This window comes from Lissotriton vulgaris, chromosome 1_1 (assembly GCF_964263255.1).
Source record: "Lissotriton vulgaris chromosome 1_1, aLisVul1.2, whole genome shotgun sequence".
Lineage (NCBI taxonomy): Eukaryota > Metazoa > Chordata > Amphibia > Caudata > Salamandridae > Lissotriton > Lissotriton vulgaris.
In genome coordinates, this window is record NC_141685.1 from 1,042,925,463 (window position 1) to 1,042,944,476 (window position 19,014).

The 19,014-nt window shown below is 44.7% G+C and overlaps 1 protein-coding gene across 30 annotated transcripts in view; it reads left to right on the forward strand.

The window, feature by feature from the left end:
- Positions 1-19,014, forward strand: part of NFIX (nuclear factor I X) — a 1,679,708-nt gene that overhangs the window by 1,508,203 nt on the left and 152,491 nt on the right. For all 30 annotated transcript variants that reach the window (XM_086962266.1, XM_086962273.1, XM_086962361.1 and 27 more), the window contains one exon: positions 9,020-9,156. In XM_086962266.1, the coding sequence (XP_086818392.1) occupies positions 9,020-9,156 (137 nt within the window). The remainder of the gene's footprint in view (positions 1-9,019; positions 9,157-19,014) is intronic.

A 19,014-nucleotide genomic window follows, 5' to 3' on the forward strand; every position in this document is an offset into this window, starting at 1 on the left:
CTCCCCTTCTGCTCAGCATGTTTATGTAACACCTCCCCCCTGAAGGAGCTGGCTAGAAGAATGGCCACCCCAGCAGTCTTAGTCGCAGCAGAGGAAAAGAGTTGCGTGGGGAACTTGGCAGAGCGCAACCTATGGCAATCTTTGGAAAGTAAATGGGTTTCCTGCAGGAGGCAGATATCCGCCTGCGACCCCTCCAACAAGGAAAGGATCGCCCTACGCTTCACGGGGTTATTCAGACCCTTAACATTAAGGGTCACTACTTTCAGGGGCGGCATCGCCTCCAGGGAAACAACGCGCTATGCAGCGAGCGAGGGATCAGTGGAGGGGGCGCGCGGGGCAGGGGCGCAGGGAAGGCCAGAGGCAACATCGCACATGTTCGGACAACTTCGGACGGGACCCCCCCCCACACCAAACCAACAGTTAAACCCCCCCAGAGCCAACCCATGGCAACCAACCAGAACAAAAAAAAACAGGAAACAACACCCCATAGTCTCAGTCTAGCCCAAGTGGGCGAGTCTGCAGAAAACAGTCAAGTGGACGTCCAGCCACACACCCCCCCCTTCGCCCCCCCAGCCCCCAGCCCCAGCCCAGCATCGTTAAAGCTAAGAGTCTCTCCCCCCGGAGAAAAGTTAGGCCGTTAGGGCCACACCAGTAGCTTCAGGCAAGTTCATGGCCGCAGTCCTCAGGGCCTCCGCCATGTCTGCTCTGATGGTGGGCGAGTCTGGACGACTCGCCGTCGCTGACGATTGGCGCCTCCTCGATCTCCGTCGGCCCCGCCGCTCGGGGCGCCGCCATGCGGGTGTAGCCCCTTCCTCCTCCGTAGCAGTAAGGCCCAGTACTCCACAAACATCTTGTAAAGAGCGCAGCCGATGCAGCACCCCATTCCATCGAAAGATAAGACGGAAGGGGTGACCCCAGGAATAGGGTGTCTCATGCTCTCGCAGAAAGTCCGTAGCGATGCGGAAAGACCTGCGCTTCTGCAGTGTGATGGCGGACAGGTCCTGATAGAGCGCCACAGGTCTTTCTCGGAAGGTCAGCGGCTGCTTCCTGCGGGCCTCCGTCATGATGCGCTCTTTTAGGGGGAAATCCGGCAGGAATGCCAGGATATCAGGCGGGGGTGCCGATGACTGGCGCTGGCGGCCCACCCTGTGTGCTCTGTCAATGCGGATCGGGAAATCCGCTTCTTCCTCCAAGATGTCGCGGAACAGGTCCTGCAGATAGGCCACTAGGTCCGCACCTTCATCCGCGGATGGAACACCTCGCACCCGGATGTTATTCCGCCTGGACCTGTTCTCGAGGTCCTCCGAGTGGGCCTGGAGCTCAACACATTGCTCCCGGAGGCGGAGGACGTCCTGCTGGAGATGAGTTATCTCCTCATCGCGACGTTGGGCCGCCGTCTCCACAGTATCGACCCGCTCGCCCAGGCCTTCGACTTCCCTGCGCACTTCCCGGACCTCTCCAGCCACCTCGGTCTTAAGAGTTTGAAATTCCTCCTTGAGGGAGCTGAATAAGTCCTCCATGAAGGACCTCGTGACTGGTGGCTCGCCCACGGTTGCGTCCGTTGATGCCCGGGAGGCCCCCGGGGACGGCTGTGCCCTGTCGCGTAGTTGCTGGGACCTGCCGAGCATTTCCGGCAAAGTGCGATCTCCTCGTGCCGCGCCACGTCTCCCAGTCATCTTGGCCCCCGGTGAAGCCTAGGGTCAGTTGCTGTAGGCGAGCGCCACCGCTCGGGGGCACCAGATGTGAGGCCCTCGTCGGGGACAAGGGTAGTGCGTCACAGGCGACAAAATGGCGGCCCGGGCCTGGGCAAGACGACCCCCGGGCCAGCAGGGCAGGCAGCAACGTCCAAAGTGGAGGCCTCCAGCCTCGTACTCCCAGGGAGGGCAGCAGATGAGTCGGTGCCAGGACGAACCGAGGCTCCCGTGTGAGAAGGGTGCGGGCAAGGGTCACTGGGCTCAGCTACACAAAGACAAGATGGCGGGAGGGTGGAACCCAAGGAGGCAGCCCATCACCACCCCCTTTTTGTAAATCGTTTTTGGCCACTATAGGTGTGGCAGGGTATACTCAGACATGAGTCCCTTTCTCACTGCTCCATCAGGATTCAAGCAAGCCGGGCCGAAGAAGGCTGAAATGCCAGAAACCGGTCCCCGGTAGCTTGTCTCCTTTCTGGTGAAGAATTGGCTTGGTAGTTTAGTCTGCCCTGTTCCCATGATGCACTGGGCCAGGGACAGACTGATTTGCATATAGCCAGGTTCTGAGCTGGGATGGGGCAGTGAGATAAATAACGGTGATGGATCAAGCCCTGATCTTTGGACTGGGTAAGAGTGGTCTGTTTAACTCAGACACTCTGTTCATCACCACCCCCTTTTTGTAAATCGTTTTTGGCCACTATAGGTGTGGCAGGGTATACTCAGACATGAGTCCCTTTCTCACTGCTCCATCAGGATTCAAGCAAGCCGGGCCGAAGAAGGCTGAAATGCCAGAAACCGGTCCCCGGTAGCTTGTCTCCTTTCTGGTGAAGAATTGGCTTGGTAGTTTAGTCTGCCCTGTTCCCATGATGCACTGGGCCAGGGACAGACTGATTTGCATATAGCCAGGTTCTGAGCTGGGATGGGGCAGTGAGATAAATAACGGTGATGGATCAAGCCCTGATCTTTGGACTGGGTAAGAGTGGTCTGTTTAACTCAGACACTCTGTTCATCACCACCCCCTTTTTGTAAATCGTTTTTGGCCACTATAGGTGTGGCAGGGTATACTCAGACATGAGTCCCTTTCTCACTGCTCCATCAGGATTCAAGCAAGCCGGGCCGAAGAAGGCTGAAATGCCAGAAACCGGTCCCCGGTAGCTTGTCTCCTTTCTGGTGAAGAATTGGCTTGGTAGTTTAGTCTGCCCTGTTCCCATGATGCACTGGGCCAGGGACAGACTGATTTGCATATAGCCAGGTTCTGAGCTGGGATGGGGCAGTGAGATAAATAACGGTGATGGATCAAGCCCTGATCTTTGGACTGGGTAAGAGTGGTCTGTTTAACTCAGACACTCTGTTCATCACCACCCCCTTTTTGTAAATCGTTTTTGGCCACTATAGGTGTGGCAGGGTATACTCAGACATGAGTCCCTTTCTCACTGCTCCATCAGGATTCAAGCAAGCCGGGCCGAAGAAGGCTGAAATGCCAGAAACCGGTCCCCGGTAGCTTGTCTCCTTTCTGGTGAAGAATTGGCTTGGTAGTTTAGTCTGCCCTGTTCCCATGATGCACTGGGCCAGGGACAGACTGATTTGCATATAGCCAGGTTCTGAGCTGGGATGGGGCAGTGAGATAAATAACGGTGATGGATCAAGCCCTGATCTTTGGACTGGGTAAGAGTGGTCTGTTTAACTCAGACACTCTGTTCATCACCACCCCCTTTTTGTAAATCGTTTTTGGCCACTATAGGTGTGGCAGGGTATACTCAGACATGAGTCCCTTTCTCACTGCTCCATCAGGATTCAAGCAAGCCGGGCCGAAGAAGGCTGAAATGCCAGAAACCGGTCCCCGGTAGCTTGTCTCCTTTCTGGTGAAGAATTGGCTTGGTAGTTTAGTCTGCCCTGTTCCCATGATGCACTGGGCCAGGGACAGACTGATTTGCATATAGCCAGGTTCTGAGCTGGGATGGGGCAGTGAGATAAATAACGGTGATGGATCAAGCCCTGATCTTTGGACTGGGTAAGAGTGGTCTGTTTAACTCAGACACTCTGTTCATCACCACCCCCTTTTTGTAAATCGTTTTTGGCCACTATAGGTGTGGCAGGGTATACTCAGACATGAGTCCCTTTCTCACTGCTCCATCAGGATTCAAGCAAGCCGGGCCGAAGAAGGCTGAAATGCCAGAAACCGGTCCCCGGTAGCTTGTCTCCTTTCTGGTGAAGAATTGGCTTGGTAGTTTAGTCTGCCCTGTTCCCATGATGCACTGGGCCAGGGACAGACTGATTTGCATATAGCCAGGTTCTGAGCTGGGATGGGGCAGTGAGATAAATAACGGTGATGGATCAAGCCCTGATCTTTGGACTGGGTAAGAGTGGTCTGTTTAACTCAGACACTCTGTTCATCACCACCCCCTTTTTGTAAATCGTTTTTGGCCACTATAGGTGTGGCAGGGTATACTCAGACATGAGTCCCTTTCTCACTGCTCCATCAGGATTCAAGCAAGCCGGGCTGAAGAAGGCTGAAATGCCAGAAACCGGTCCCCGGTAGCTTGTCTCCTTTCTGGTGAAGAATTGGCTTGGTAGTTTAGTCTGCCCTGTTCCCATGATGCACTGGGCCAGGGACAGACTGATTTGCATATAGCCAGGTTCTGAGCTGGGATGGGGCAGTGAGATAAATAACGGTGATGGATCAAGCCCTGATCTTTGGACTGGGTAAGAGTGGTCTGTTTAACTCAGACACTCTGTTCATCACCACCCCCTTTTTGTAAATCGTTTTTGGCCACTATAGGTGTGGCAGGGTATACTCAGACATGAGTCCCTTTCTCACTGCTCCATCAGGATTCAAGCAAGCCGGGCCGAAGAAGGCTGAAATGCCAGAAACCGGTCCCCGGTAGCTTGTCTCCTTTCTGGTGAAGAATTGGCTTGGTAGTTTAGTCTGCCCTGTTCCCATGATGCAGTGGGCCAGGGACAGACTGATTTGCATATAGCCAGGTTCTGAGCTGGGATGGGGCAGTGAGATAAATAACGGTGATGGATCAAGCCCTGATCTTTGGACTGGGTAAGAGTGGTCTGTTTAACTCAGACACTCTGTTCATCACCACCCCCTTTTTGTAAATCGTTTTTGGCCACTATAGGTGTGGCAGGGTATACTCAGACATGAGTCCCTTTCTCACTGCTCCATCAGGATTCAAGCAAGCCGGGCCGAAGAAGGCTGAAATGCCAGAAACCGGTCCCCGGTAGCTTGTCTCCTTTCTGGTGAAGAATTGGCTTGGTAGTTTAGTCTGCCCTGTTCCCATGATGCACTGGGCCAGGGACAGACTGATTTGCATATAGCCAGGTTCTGAGCTGGGATGGGGCAGTGAGATAAATAACGGTGATGGATCAAGCCCTGATCTTTGGACTGGGTAAGAGTGGTCTGTTTAACTCAGACACTCTGTTCATCACCACCCCCTTTTTGTAAATCGTTTTTGGCCACTATAGGTGTGGCAGGGTATACTCAGACATGAGTCCCTTTCTCACTGCTCCATCAGGATTCAAGCAAGCCGGGCCGAAGAAGGCTGAAATGCCAGAAACCGGTCCCCGGTAGCTTGTCTCCTTTCTGGTGAAGAATTGGCTTGGTAGTTTAGTCTGCCCTGTTCCCATGATGCACTGGGCCAGGGACAGACTGATTTGCATATAGCCAGGTTCTGAGCTGGGATGGGGCAGTGAGATAAATAACGGTGATGGATCAAGCCCTGATCTTTGGACTGGGTAAGAGTGGTCTGTTTAACTCAGACACTCTGTTCATCACCACCCCCTTTTTGTAAATCGGGCCAGCAAGTCCGTGGGCGACTCTCAAACAGCAACGGGTCCGGAAAGTGCGAAACCGATGTCTCCCTTCACCACCAGTTGATTTGCCCGGCTCGGGCACTGCTCGAACTCCGCCATCCAGTGCCTCCAGGCGCGGAGTTCGCAAGGCGTCACCCCTCGAAGCCCAGGGTAGGGGGAAGGTCGCCGGCGCAGGGCTGGGGTTCGTCGCCCAGCAATGGTGTTTGCCACCAGGGCACCGGTCAGGAAGCCTCCTCACTCCGCGGAGTCCGTCTATTCCGCTCCCTCGGGATCTCCGGCTTTCAGCTTTTCAGCACTCGGCCCAGCCGAGGCGCGCGGACAGCGCCGCCGTACGCTCCGCCTCCAGGCTCTTCTCCTCGGGGCGACCCGGGCTCCACTCCTCGGAGCGATCTCCGAATAAACTTTTCGGGGACTTCCCCCGGGGCCACAGAAGTCAAAGTGGCATCAAAATGTGCCCCACGAACTCCGGCACAGTTCTCTCACCCGCAGTGCAGCCGCGGGGGGAGAGAAGCGCGGGGATCGGGGCTCGGGCTGAGCTGGGCCGGAGGAGCTACGGGAGGAAGCGTCCGCTCACCCCGCCATCTTGGCCACGCCGTGAATTCTTTTTTAGAAGGATTCTGAGTACGCCAGGGGTCAACGAGATCAAATAAAGACATATTATTATTAATTGATCTCAAGGATTTAGGTTTGAATTGTTTCTTCAAGTGACTAGAGGAGTCCAATTTTACATTCATGGTAATATTGAAATCCCCACCTATAATGATCTCGCCTTTAACCATTAAAAGAGATTGAAACAATTCCTTGTAGATGTCTGGTCTATCCTCTACTGGGGCATAAAAACTAACCAAAGTCACAGGGCTTACTCTATTTGGAATAAAACATGTAGCCCAACACCAACGACCTAAACCCCCTTGTTCTGTGTGGACAATCTGGACATTTAACTTCTTACTAAAAAAGAGCGCAACGCCCCTCTTTGACTCCGAAAATGAGGAGAATCCTCGATAAGACGACCAGGCTTTGAGCATGGAAAACTCCTCAATTTTTGACATTTGGATATGGGTCTCTTGTAGCAGAAAATTATGATTTCACAGAATGTTAAGTTGATTTTGTTTGGCTTTGATTTAGAGCTGATGTTAAATGGGCAATTAGTCAAACTATTGTATATAGCTATGGCTGTGGCTAGATCATTATTACTTCAGAACTGGCGTTCACACTATTGCCCTACGGTACAAGAATGGCGCCATAAAATGGAGAGAGTTAGAAAATGTGAACAAAGTTATGCTCAAAGAATTGGGGTGGTTCGGAAATTTGAGAAAATCTGGGAATCGTATTTTGTTTAACGAATATTGGGAATGTTATGGAATGTATTTTTATTTATATTTTCTTTCGAATTTGTCTGGTTCCGAACTCATTCGGCATATGTTAGTATATTTCTGTGTTGTGGTGCATCCAAGACATCAATAAAAAAAAAGTAAAAAATAAAAAAAAGAGCTTGGCCCAGTTTATAAAGTCATAGCCAAATGAATTATAGGACAACAGAACCAAATTACCTCAACCCCCACAGTAGAGGCCCAGTATCCCCTGCCTGCCCTGTGCACCCCTCCCCCTCAAACAGGGTCTGATGGTTGAAAAAAAACAAGCAAAGGCATTGAGGCGTCTCTCATTACTCTAAGAGTATCTTTGACTCATAAATCTTGCACACAGAGATTGTATATGTGAGGATCTTTTCAGTATGTTCATCTGATATTCAGTCTCACACCCATCTTCATTGGCTGTCAAAAAGAAACTTAAAGATCCCATTGTTATTAACATATCAGTTGATGGTCTATCAAACTTCCTGTGCCAGAATATAAAGTTCTGTGAGAATTGAGGCTATTGAATGTCAGGGGCCTGATGATATATATCTTATTGTTGCTCAGAAAGCCTGTGTTGCTAAGGAAATTAATGGTGTTGCGTTTAATAAGATGCACAGTGTGCTAGCCTGCCTGGGATTATTTGCACATATACCAAAGGTCTGCATAGTATGCAAAATGATCACTGATGCTCAGAGGTCAGGGTGCCACTTGATGTCTTGATGTGCCAGGAGACACGGAAGGGCGGAGTTGTTAGTTAGGGTATTGCTGGAGAAAGAACGATCTACTCAACAGTAACTGTGGTACTCCAGTGTTGGTATTTTTTCATAGATTCACATGCAAGCTACTATTTTCCCCATAAAAGTGGCTCACCCCAGCCATTTATTCTAATATGATGTTTGTGCAATGAAATCTGATGAGTGAACTCCCTGGGGGGGGGGGAGTCACAGAGCTCTTTAAGCTTTCAGCAATGTTGCAAATGCGTGATGCGCCCGCCAGTGTGGTGCGGGATCGCCACAAGCATTGCGGGCGGTCCCGATTCCCAGGGGTATGGCGGGCGGACAAAGTCCGCCCGCCATACATGCAACAAAGACCCCCGCCATATTACGATGGCTAGGGGGTCGCGGCGAATGGGAAGACTGTCCGCTGCTTTTCCGCCCAGTTGACAAGTCGACTGGGCGGAAAAGGGTTGAATATGGTGGCGGTGTCTGTTAGACACCGTCAGTCATATTACAATGTGGGCGGAAACATGCCTTAAGGCATGCAGAGTTTGCTTGCGGGGGCCCATTGTGGGGGGTAGGGGGTGCACATGGGGGGTACCTATGGTACCCCCCTGCATTTCAGTGTACAACGTGGCAAGCACCACGCGGTGCCTGTCATATTGTGCATTGAAAGGCACATCTTGCCTTTGTGGCATTGCAGCGGGCGGTGGTCCGCCGCCATACTAATGACCCCCTATGTATGTTGTGCATTTGCATGCACAACGTGGCAGGGACCACGCGGTGCCTGCAAGCTTGTTCATGCAAATGGAGGGTGGGTACCATACGTACACCACATGTGCACCCCCCAACACCATGGGGGCCCACAACGGGCCCGCAATTGCAAAGACCACAGGCCTTTCCATGGAAAGGCCTATTTCCGCTGCCATCATAATATGAATGACGGTGTCTGCAAGACACCGCCACCATATTGTGTCCTTTTTCCGCCGGTCGACAAATCGACCAGCGAAAAAGTGGCGGCTGCACTTTCCGTCCGCTGCGGTACCCCCCGCCATCATAATATGGCGGGGGTTAAACGGCATGCGGGTGGTGTATTATGGTGGGTGGATCACCGCCGCCGTTTGGGCGGTGTCGATCCGCCCGCCATTGTAATGACCCCCAAAGTGAGCACTGCCTATTGCTGTAATAGGTGTCTGTGCTTTATGCCACTATTTCAAAGTTACAGAGGGACTCCCACTTCAACGAAGGGGAAAGATTCCTGCATGTGAATCCATGAAAGATACTGACGCTGGAGAACCACAGTTAAAGGTAAGTTACTTGTTTTCTATCTATCAGAAGACATGCTAATTACAGTTTTTGCATTACAAAATCACTGTCACGCTGACGTACTGCTAGCTGAAGTACAAACTATATTTTTTTCATTATTCCATCCCTGCAGCTCTACCAAGCGTCCAAAATCCATTGACGACAGTGAAATGGAGAGTCCTGTCGATGACGTGTTTTACCCTGGGACCGGCCGATCCCCGGCAGCAGGCAGCAGCCAGGGTGGCGGCTGGCCAAATGATGTAGATTCAGGTACAGATATTATCTAATACTTGTTAAGTTTAAGGTGGACTTTGAATTTGGGGACCAAGGAAGGGCAGGGAAGTGCATGTACTTACTTGACACAGGGATGTGCGCCTTACAGCACACAGAGGTGGGCGAGCCAACAAATTAACAGGGAGAGTCGAGACAGAGATCTTGCTTGGCTCTAAGAGCCTGTGCATGGGCCGAGCCATGAAAATGTTTGCCATATAAATTGAACAGCATAGAAACATATAAAGAGTGTCTGCAACAATCAATAAGGTGTATTTCTTTAACACGCTGAAGTGTTTAATGTTAGTACATCAGATTATATCAGTGCTTTGAGAGGTATTTAGAAAACATGAACTTAAGAACAATCATGTCTCCCCCACCTTGATGATAATGCCATTAATGAACTAAGAAGCAAGTCAGTTGTGAGTTTGGAGTTTCAATGCGAGCCACAACTTCAGTATTTATGACTCCAGCTTCAATGGTGAGTCATGCATGAGAGTTTATAACTGAAATTTCAGTGGTAAGCCATGAGAGCTTCTAACCCTCCTTTCAGTGGTGGTCTGTGTTGCACTGGTTCATGACTCTAGATTCAATAGTGGGACATGATTTAGCGGTCATTTTACAAATGTCACTGAACTTTCATGGGGTGATTCTAATTTAGGTGGTGAGCCATGCATCTAATAGAGACTTCTAGCCTGCAGATGCCTCACCTTAGAATATTCCCAGGCATCCGTCTGGTTCAGGAATTTTTTTACCAATCCCCCCTGCACACCTGTAGGTGGCGTTGTCCAGCTTCCCTTGGCATCGTTGGCGTAGCCCACACCAGCAATGACATGCATGTTGCCTATACAGGCTCTACCCCAGCACGCTAACCTCAGTTCCTGCTTTTCCACACCATTAGTGCAGATCCGGAAAACCTTCCTTCAGATGTTTTTTGACAGAATTTTTCAACAGTTTTGTCAGCTTCTGCCATATATCCCAGAAGAAACTAACTGCTGTCAAGCCTTGTGGAGCCTGGCATAAGCAAATGTCTGTGACAGACCCCCAATTGGTGTATCTGGGGTGCTTGAAGAAGACCACAACTCCTAATTGTTGCAGGACCATGAATCTCAAGGCCATCTGCGAGTGGGCCCGGAAACTTCTGGCCATTCGCCACGCGACTCTGCCTGCTCCAAGTTCCGTTCACAAGAGAGATACTGAGACCCCTCTCAAAGTTGCCTGTGACTGTCACTGCCTCTATCCCAGACTTTTTTAGGCAAGTCCCACTCTAAGTTTAAGAAGTCAAGGGCTCTTTGACTTCTCCATGTTGTCCCCATTATTCGGACGAGCAACGAGAACGATGCCACAAGCCCAGGCCCTGCGTCCAGGTCATCCCTTAGATGACCGCGTCCGACTTCGGATCCGCTTCGCGCTTCCCTGAGTTTCCTGGAGCTAGTGCAACCCCTGGTCAACTTCCAGAATTTTATGAGGCCATGGGTCTCATTTTTGGGTGGCTTGACCCCTCTGGAGCACCTTAGGGCCCCATGGCTGCAGGAGGGACTCTGACTCAGGCTCTGCTGGCGAGTCGTCCTTCAGCACCAGTCGGGCCCTCAGGGTCCTTTAGTGGATCCAGATCAGCCCCGGTTGCGGCATCGCGACCTCCTATGGGTTCCGTTCCTGTAGCGCCGTTCGGTTCACTGACACAACATTGATGTAAAAAATATTGATGTTAAAAATATTGAGTAGAAATATAGACATCATAAACATCAACTCCTTTGCTTAAACAGGTAAGTACAAAAATATTGACGAAAAAATATTGATGTAAAAAATAGAGATGTATAAAATATCGAATTTTATGTAAATATAAAATAAAGTAACATGTATTAAATATATTAAATATTAAAAATAATTTTAATAAAATACATCTAATATACATTTTAATAAAATATAACAAATAATCTAAAAAAAAAAGGAAGCACTCAAACATAATAATTAATACACATTTATTTACTTTAAAACTTTTTAAGAAACTATTATTTTTAAATTTGGTAAAAGTTTTAAATAATATAAAAAATACAAATAAATATTAATGATTTAAAATATAAAAACGTACATTTCAAAATACAATCAATGCAACAGTAGGGAAAATGTTGGAAAGAAAAAGAGTAGAAATTACTATTCCCACGCCAGTGAGTGCAACAGAAGGGACAGTGCTGGATAGCGGAGAGGTAAAAATTACAATTCCCACTCCAGTGAGTGCAACATTAGGTAAAGTGTTGGATAGGGGAGAGACAAAAATTACTATTCACACTCAAAATGTTAAAAATAATTTAAAATAATAAACAATATATGTAAATATATATATATTAAATATATAAAAAACGTAATATTAATTACATATAACAAAAAACAACAAATATTATATAAAATAAAATAATGAATTAAAACTAGAAAATATTTACGAGCAAAAAAATGTAATCATACATTTATTTCTTTAATTCCCTACCCTATAACACCACACCAAAAACAAAACACTGAAACATTTTAAATTAAATGTACTTCCATAATTAACATAATTAATATTCAATAAAAAATATTAATAAAAAACGAATAAACATTAATTGACTACACACACTTTAACACTATAATATCCACAGCACACACCTAAATTAAATAATAAAATAATAAAACACAATTAAAAGTTATAGTTAAACTAAAAACTATTCTATTAACACCTAATAATAAAGTATTACAAATGTTTTAATACCCACCCTCTACTCCTTAAAACAACACACACAAAAATAAACAATTACCCAAAATAAATATCAAATAATTAACATTCATTAACAACTATATATTAATTAAAAACAAATTACTTGCCACCCTTTACTCCTATAAACACTACAGCACACACCTAAAATTAATTACACAAATACCATAATACAATTTAAATTAATTTAATGAATATCGATTAACAATGAAATTAATAATAAGAAATAATTAAACTACTTATCAACCTTTACCCCTATAAACCCCAAAAGACGCACCTAAAATTAATTACACAATTACCATAACTAAATACCAACTAATTAAAATAAATTAACCAATTATAAATTCATAAATTAAAAATAAATTACTTCCCACCCTTTACACCTATAAACACCACAACACACACCTACAATTAATTACACAATTACCATAATTAATTACCAATTGATTAATTTGAGTTAATTAACAACCATTAATTCATAAATTACAAATAAATCACTTCCCACCTTTTGCACCTACAAACACCACAACAGACACCTAACATTAATTACACAAGGACCATAATTAATTACCAATTAATTAATCAACAACCACTTATTAATTCATAAATTACAAATAAATTACTTCCTACTCTTTCCACCTTTAACCACAATACACACCTAAAATTAAGTACACAATTACCATAATTAATTAATTATGAATTACTTTACACATTTAGAACTATTAAATTTTAATCAAACAAATATTATTAAATAAAAATGTATCAATTAATTTAATATATTTAGATTACTTCCCACCCTATTCCCCCGTAAACCCACAACATGCTACAGAACTAAAAACACAAAACTCAAAAAAATAAAATAATAACTACTAAAAATGTAACACATATATTAAAAATACAAACAATTCTTATACAATAAAGATAAATCACAGACATATAAAATATATGCTAAAATCCATAATATTAATTAAAAAAAATATTTTTAACTACTATATTTTTGTAAACAATATTAAATACTTTCATATTTTTAAAGTCGATATTACTTATATTCGATAGTCTTGACCACGATATTCTTGCTGTCGATATTTCTGAACAACAATATTTTTTACTCGATATTTGTGCAACTCGATATTTTTTATTCGATATTCTGTCTGCACACTGCGTCATTCTCAGCACTGCAGACGCCCATCAGCAGTGCTGAACCCGTTGGGATTCCCGACTCTGATACGGAGCCGGAACCCTATTTCCCTGAAAAGGCTCTTTGAGGAACATGAATGGAGAGGATCTGAGGATCTCTACGGCTATTCTAAACCCCTAGCAGAGTCCTTGGCCGACAACACCTGGTATGAGGACATGGCTGATGCCAGTGGTCTGGACACTGGCCTCCTCTCTCCTCCCACAGTGGCTACGGAGGAAGGGGCTTCCTTTGCGACAGTGGTCTGGAGTGCAGCTGAGGTCCTGTACTTTCAGCTGCTCACAGTTTAGGTCAAGGCCAAAGACTATTATTTCAGGTTAAAACAAATAAAACCATTGAATAGAAAGCAAGAACATTAGGTTGACTAAACAAAATGTTAATAGATAGCAATGGGCAGAGTTGCTTTCAAGGTCAGCTATCCACATGTGCCCAAAAAGTCTTTCACAACCATGTCTTAATTACCTTGGGTGGTTAGTACACGAATATGTATTTAGTTTTCAATATTGATAAAATAAGTCACTGCTTCATTGCGTTCTTGAGCATGTGAATGGATTAGACAGTCAATTCTTGTTGTTTTGTTGGAGAATGGTAAAAACTGACATGGAAGCTAGGTCCCCAAGGTCTCTATTTACGTATTTCTACAACCTTCATTTTAATTATAAGTTATGTTGGTCAAGTGGTAACCGCAAAGCTATTAATCTAGCTACTGAAGTAGATATGATAGAGTTATGCTGATTATTGTCTATCTGAGACTATTCAGCAGTGACACATTGGGAACTTGTTAAATTGCAGAGAGTAGTTCAAATTTCCTTAATTATATTTATTGGGGTACTCATATGTTTCTCTATTCTGCTATCAATTGTTGGTATTCAGACATTTAATTCTAACTAAATTAATAATTTTTTGAGAGAACCAATGCTTGGCATAAAATGGCATCATATGCGTCTTTAATTTAAAAAGCCATGTTTGTTCTTTCTGAAGAAGGTTTTTGTTGCAGGTGTTTGATCGACAGAATGTGTTAACTTTTCAAACATTTTACTTCATCCTTGATGTGCCCCTTCTCTAAGGAATGAGACATCAATTCGGTGTTGTGTCTTGTCCAGCTGATACAGCTGGGATGCTCTCTGTGCATACTGTCCCATTGCTGGTGGTCACTATATCTTAATCCACATAGAAAATACATGAGAAATGACATTCTCAGTGTTAATGTGTTTGAGATGTTCCCCAGGACATATTATTTGCAAGATCAGTGTATGTCTTCGGTGTTCTCTGTTAATCTGCATACACAGCAGCTAATGCCAGGATGGTGGCTGGTTAGGAGTGATAGACCTCAAAATGTGACTTGAGAGGCCACATGCACTATTTGCCTCAGTCTTTTATGGATTAAATTGTCCTTAATATTGTATTCTCCTCTAAAAGCTAAAAGTGGCTTTCACAGAAATGACAGCCTCTATTAAGAAAGGGTCGAAGTTTTGTACATTATATGCTGTACCATGTTGCCACACGTCAGTACATCACATGGATTTTTAAGGCAGTCTCCAATAAAGCATCCTTTTATTGATCCAGGTCCCTGTCTTAGCTTGTTTAATCCATTTTTAGGCTACTTCTTTGCTAACAGTAACATTCTCAGGTTGTTTGCTTGTTCCTTGAAATTCCAAACGTGTGTAACAGTTCAGTAGTTTGGCTGTCATTTCAAATTCACCTTTTCCACCATTTCAGGAATATCTATGAATACTTTAATCATTTAGCATATCAAAAAAAAATAAGCTGTCCACTGATGAAGATGAAATGTCGGCTGGGTGTGGCCGCCACCTACCAGCGCATTTTCTTTGCACTTTTTCACCCATTTTTCTATGGAAAATAAAATAAATAATGCTTTTTTAGAACTGAGTGGTATTGGGATACCATTAAAAACAGAAGGAAATTGCATCATGCAGGTATATCAACCTACATTGACAATGCTCCTTCCTGCTGCCTTTTGTATTCATTTTTAGGTTCTTTCTTTTAAAACAAATAATCTTCAATTATCAACACAGAGACGTAGAGCTTTCCTTGCAGTGGATGGCCTCGCTATAGGTAAATGAGTGCAAAAACAGACTGCTTACTAACTCCCTTATACTGAATGGCCCTCTTACCCTCACAGAGCTCCTGAAGGAAACCTGTCCATCATCCAGTACTTTGCCAGTCCATATCAATAAACCACCCATCACCAACCGATCAGGCATGAAATAGCTCAGGAGGTCTGCCACATACTGCTGGCCAATAGAGGACTTGATGTGTTCCAGATTATCTCTGTTGCAATGATGGATTCGTCTGGTAGAGTGGAAGGTTGTGGTTAAAGAATTTTTGCAGCAACAGCTGCTGCTGATTGGAACAGCTGGAGCTCAATAAAACCTACCTTGGTTCACCACGTTTGTTAAGGATTTAATAAGTCTCTAATTTATTCCACCACTGCAGGTCTCAACTAGCTGCAAACGATAACCACTTAATGACATCTCACAATGATAATCATATATGGGAAGATATCAGATCTCCCCACTGTCTCTCCCTTTCACCTGTGCCGGCTCAGGAACATATACTTTAAACTACAAACCTCACAATGGACAACCCTTTGTGGTAACCAGCTAAGTGAACTAAGATATTAAAAAATATCATAAAAGGACCTGCAAAGCTGTTCAAAGGTGCTGGCTTACTGAAAACCATAATCTTTGCCTCTCTCCCTCTCACACTCCTCCATCCATCGCACTGCTAAGACTTGCATCCCACAACACAGTAACCATACCTCTGGGATTATCACGCACAGCATGGAAACACTAGCCACATAGGATCAAAACAAAGAAACCGCCCTTGCAACCACCCACCCCTCAAGAGTATAGCATGCAACCCATGAAAGCAAGTGCTTCTGAATTAGAATAATAAGTGCTTTACGTATGCTACAATACAACAGAACTCTAGAATTGGCCAGTGCTTGTCTTCTCTAAGACTCCTCTGGGTCACAGCGTATGAGCTCCCTCTAAGATGTTCAAGCCTAAAACCTGGCGGCAGTTTAGGGAAATAAACACTAAACATGCAGAATCTCAGAGATCCAGAGTGGCCATGTGCTTACATTCTCTGGGGGCAGCAACTCTTGAGCACACTCAGTTTGTGATCTTACAGAAGATTCAGCTGCCACAAACAATACAAATATAGTTATTTTAGAGGCTTTCCTTGTTGATAAAAATCTGAAACCAAGTTCAAATGATTTAAAAACACCCACGACTACCTTTAAAATGGTTGGTTTGAAAGCCTCACAATACTTGTGATATCACCATTAAGTTGGTCCCCAAGAGAACTTTAGTGCCTAAGGATTTTTTGATGTTCAAAGTTAATTCCCACACTGTCTTTAGCATACAAAACGTCTTCAGCTGCAAAAGATCTTGGAGCGTTATGATGTTTTACCAGACCCCGAGTGCTCTCCCTAAATGTATGTGACCGTTGCTAATAGAAACCGCATTTTTTCAGAATAAAAGTGGTACCTAGAAGTTATATGTGCTGATTACTAAGCTCCTACCTATTCAATTGGGTAAAAATCGTCTGCAGAATTTGCTTTTCTGCCTGAAAAAGAAGCAGAACTGAAATGTTAAATTATTCTCAAAGCAGAGCCTTCTGTGAATATTGTATAACACATTCTTGTACTAAATGAATTAGGGGTGGCAGCTGTTTTTACTTGTGTATCATGTCTTTTTGATTCTGTAGTCCTGACAGAAAGCTCGTCCATCCAGGTCAGCTTTTATAAAAAGGTACTCTTGTCTGAATTCAATATGATAACCAGAGATAGGAGTCCCAGCAAGAGAGGGACACCTGTACGAGAAAGTACAAAAAAAACTGCATTCCTAATACATTTGTTATGAACAAAGATTTCACTGCAGGCTCATTGACAATAAATCGCCTACACACTTGTAGCTCTACCTGGAAGTGGCAGGGGGTCTTAATAATTAAATGAATGAATCATTGAGTTCATTGCTGAGAATAAGTAACTAGGGTCCACATGCATCAAGCATTTTTGGTGTCGCAAACGGTGCGATTCCTTAAAATCGGCCGTTTGCGATTCCAAAAGTGCTGTTTGGGATGCATCATGCTATTTTAGAAATCGCAACTTTTTTGCGATTTCTAAAATTGCGATAGCATATAAGAAATCGCAATTTTGCTATTTCTTAAATGCTATGCATCATTTCCCAAAAATGTGCGATTTTTCAAATTGGAAGTGCAAATTACCACGAAGTTCAACCTCGTGGTAATTTGCGAAATTGTTTAAAAATGCACAAAAATGCATTTTTTAAACTGTTAAGTTACAGACACACATGTCCTTAGGACATGTGTGTATGTAACTTCTACTGAAAAGTACATTTCATGGGTGCAGGGGGGGTCATTTAGACCCCCCTCTCCACCCTTGAAATGTATTGATGATTTGCGATTTCAAATTGCGAATTCGCAATTCCCATTCATTCCTATGGGCATTTTGGCCCATAGGAATGAATGGGAATTGCGAATTCGCAATTTGAAAATCGCATTTTTTATGCGATTTGGTAAAAATAGCGATTTTTACCGAATTGCATAAAAAATGAAAAAATAATCATGCATAGGCTTTTGCGATTTCTAAATTGCGAATCGCTATTTTTCGCAATTTAGAAATCGCAAAAGCCGATATTGATGCATGTGGGCCTAGATGTCAAATTCTTCCTGGAAAATGGGAAATTCATAGCCAATGACCATGAGTCTTGACACCGTTGAGGGATGCTTCCCAGCGACCTGATTCCGCAGCAGAGTGCTAGTCTCCTAGAATACACTTCTGTCCGTAGAGGAGGACCACTACTACTGTCCCCTCATCATGCTATGAAGAGAGTGCTGCTGGCAGCTGAAAGAGAGACAGAGGCATAGCCCTTTTTTTACTTGTATCCCTGGGGAGGCACCTGCTGAGCTTTGTGGTAGACCCCTGCAGTTTCCCATATCTGGAACCTCTTTCTTTAAGTAGGTTAGGATAGTAAACCAGCTGCACTTTCAGCACTATGAATAATGACTAGGGTCCAGATGTACGATCATTTTAAGTGGTCGCAAACGTGAAATTGGCCTGTATGCGACTGCTAAATAGGTCTGTGGCATGTACAAACCCTATTTTGCGAGTTGGTAAGCTATTACCGACAAGCAAAATAGGGTTTGTTACTCGCTATTAGGAAGGGGCATCCCTTCCAAGTAAAGAGTCGCAATGGTATGTACGATTGTTTGCGACCCCAAATGCAGTCGCAAAACAATCGCAGTTACCACCTACTTCAGGTAGATGGTAAGCCAGTCACAAATGAGAAGAGATCTCCAGGGGACCCATTCGCCTTTGTGTCGGGCAGCAAACATTTTTTTAAGAGCAGGCAGTGGTCCCACTGACCACTGCCTACTCTTAAAAAATGGAACTGAAACATTTCATTTTGCTTGGTAAATGCAGCCTCTTTTCCTTTAAGGAAAACGGGCTGCATTTTTTTTTAAACTGCTTTATCTCAAAAGCCATCACAGACATTGTGGTCTGCTGACCCCAGCAGGCCACCATCCCTGTGAGTGCTGGCCATTCCCAATGGGTCAATGAATATTAATGAGGCAGTTAACCTTGTGACCCATTTGGGAAACATAAACAGTGTCTCAAACACTGTTGTACTTTCCATTTTGTGAGTCACATATCACACTCACAAAATGGAATGGTCGTACAACTGGCTCTAGGATGAGGTACTGGGTTTTTCGGAACCGATACTATTACAATAACCCAGCGGTGTCAGGGCAACACCCAAAGACCCCGGATTCCCCTGTCTTGGCAAACAGAGACACGGGATACTTCTTGATGACGTCAAAGACCAAAGTTTTATTGGTTGCAACCAGGGACAGAGGTCTACGA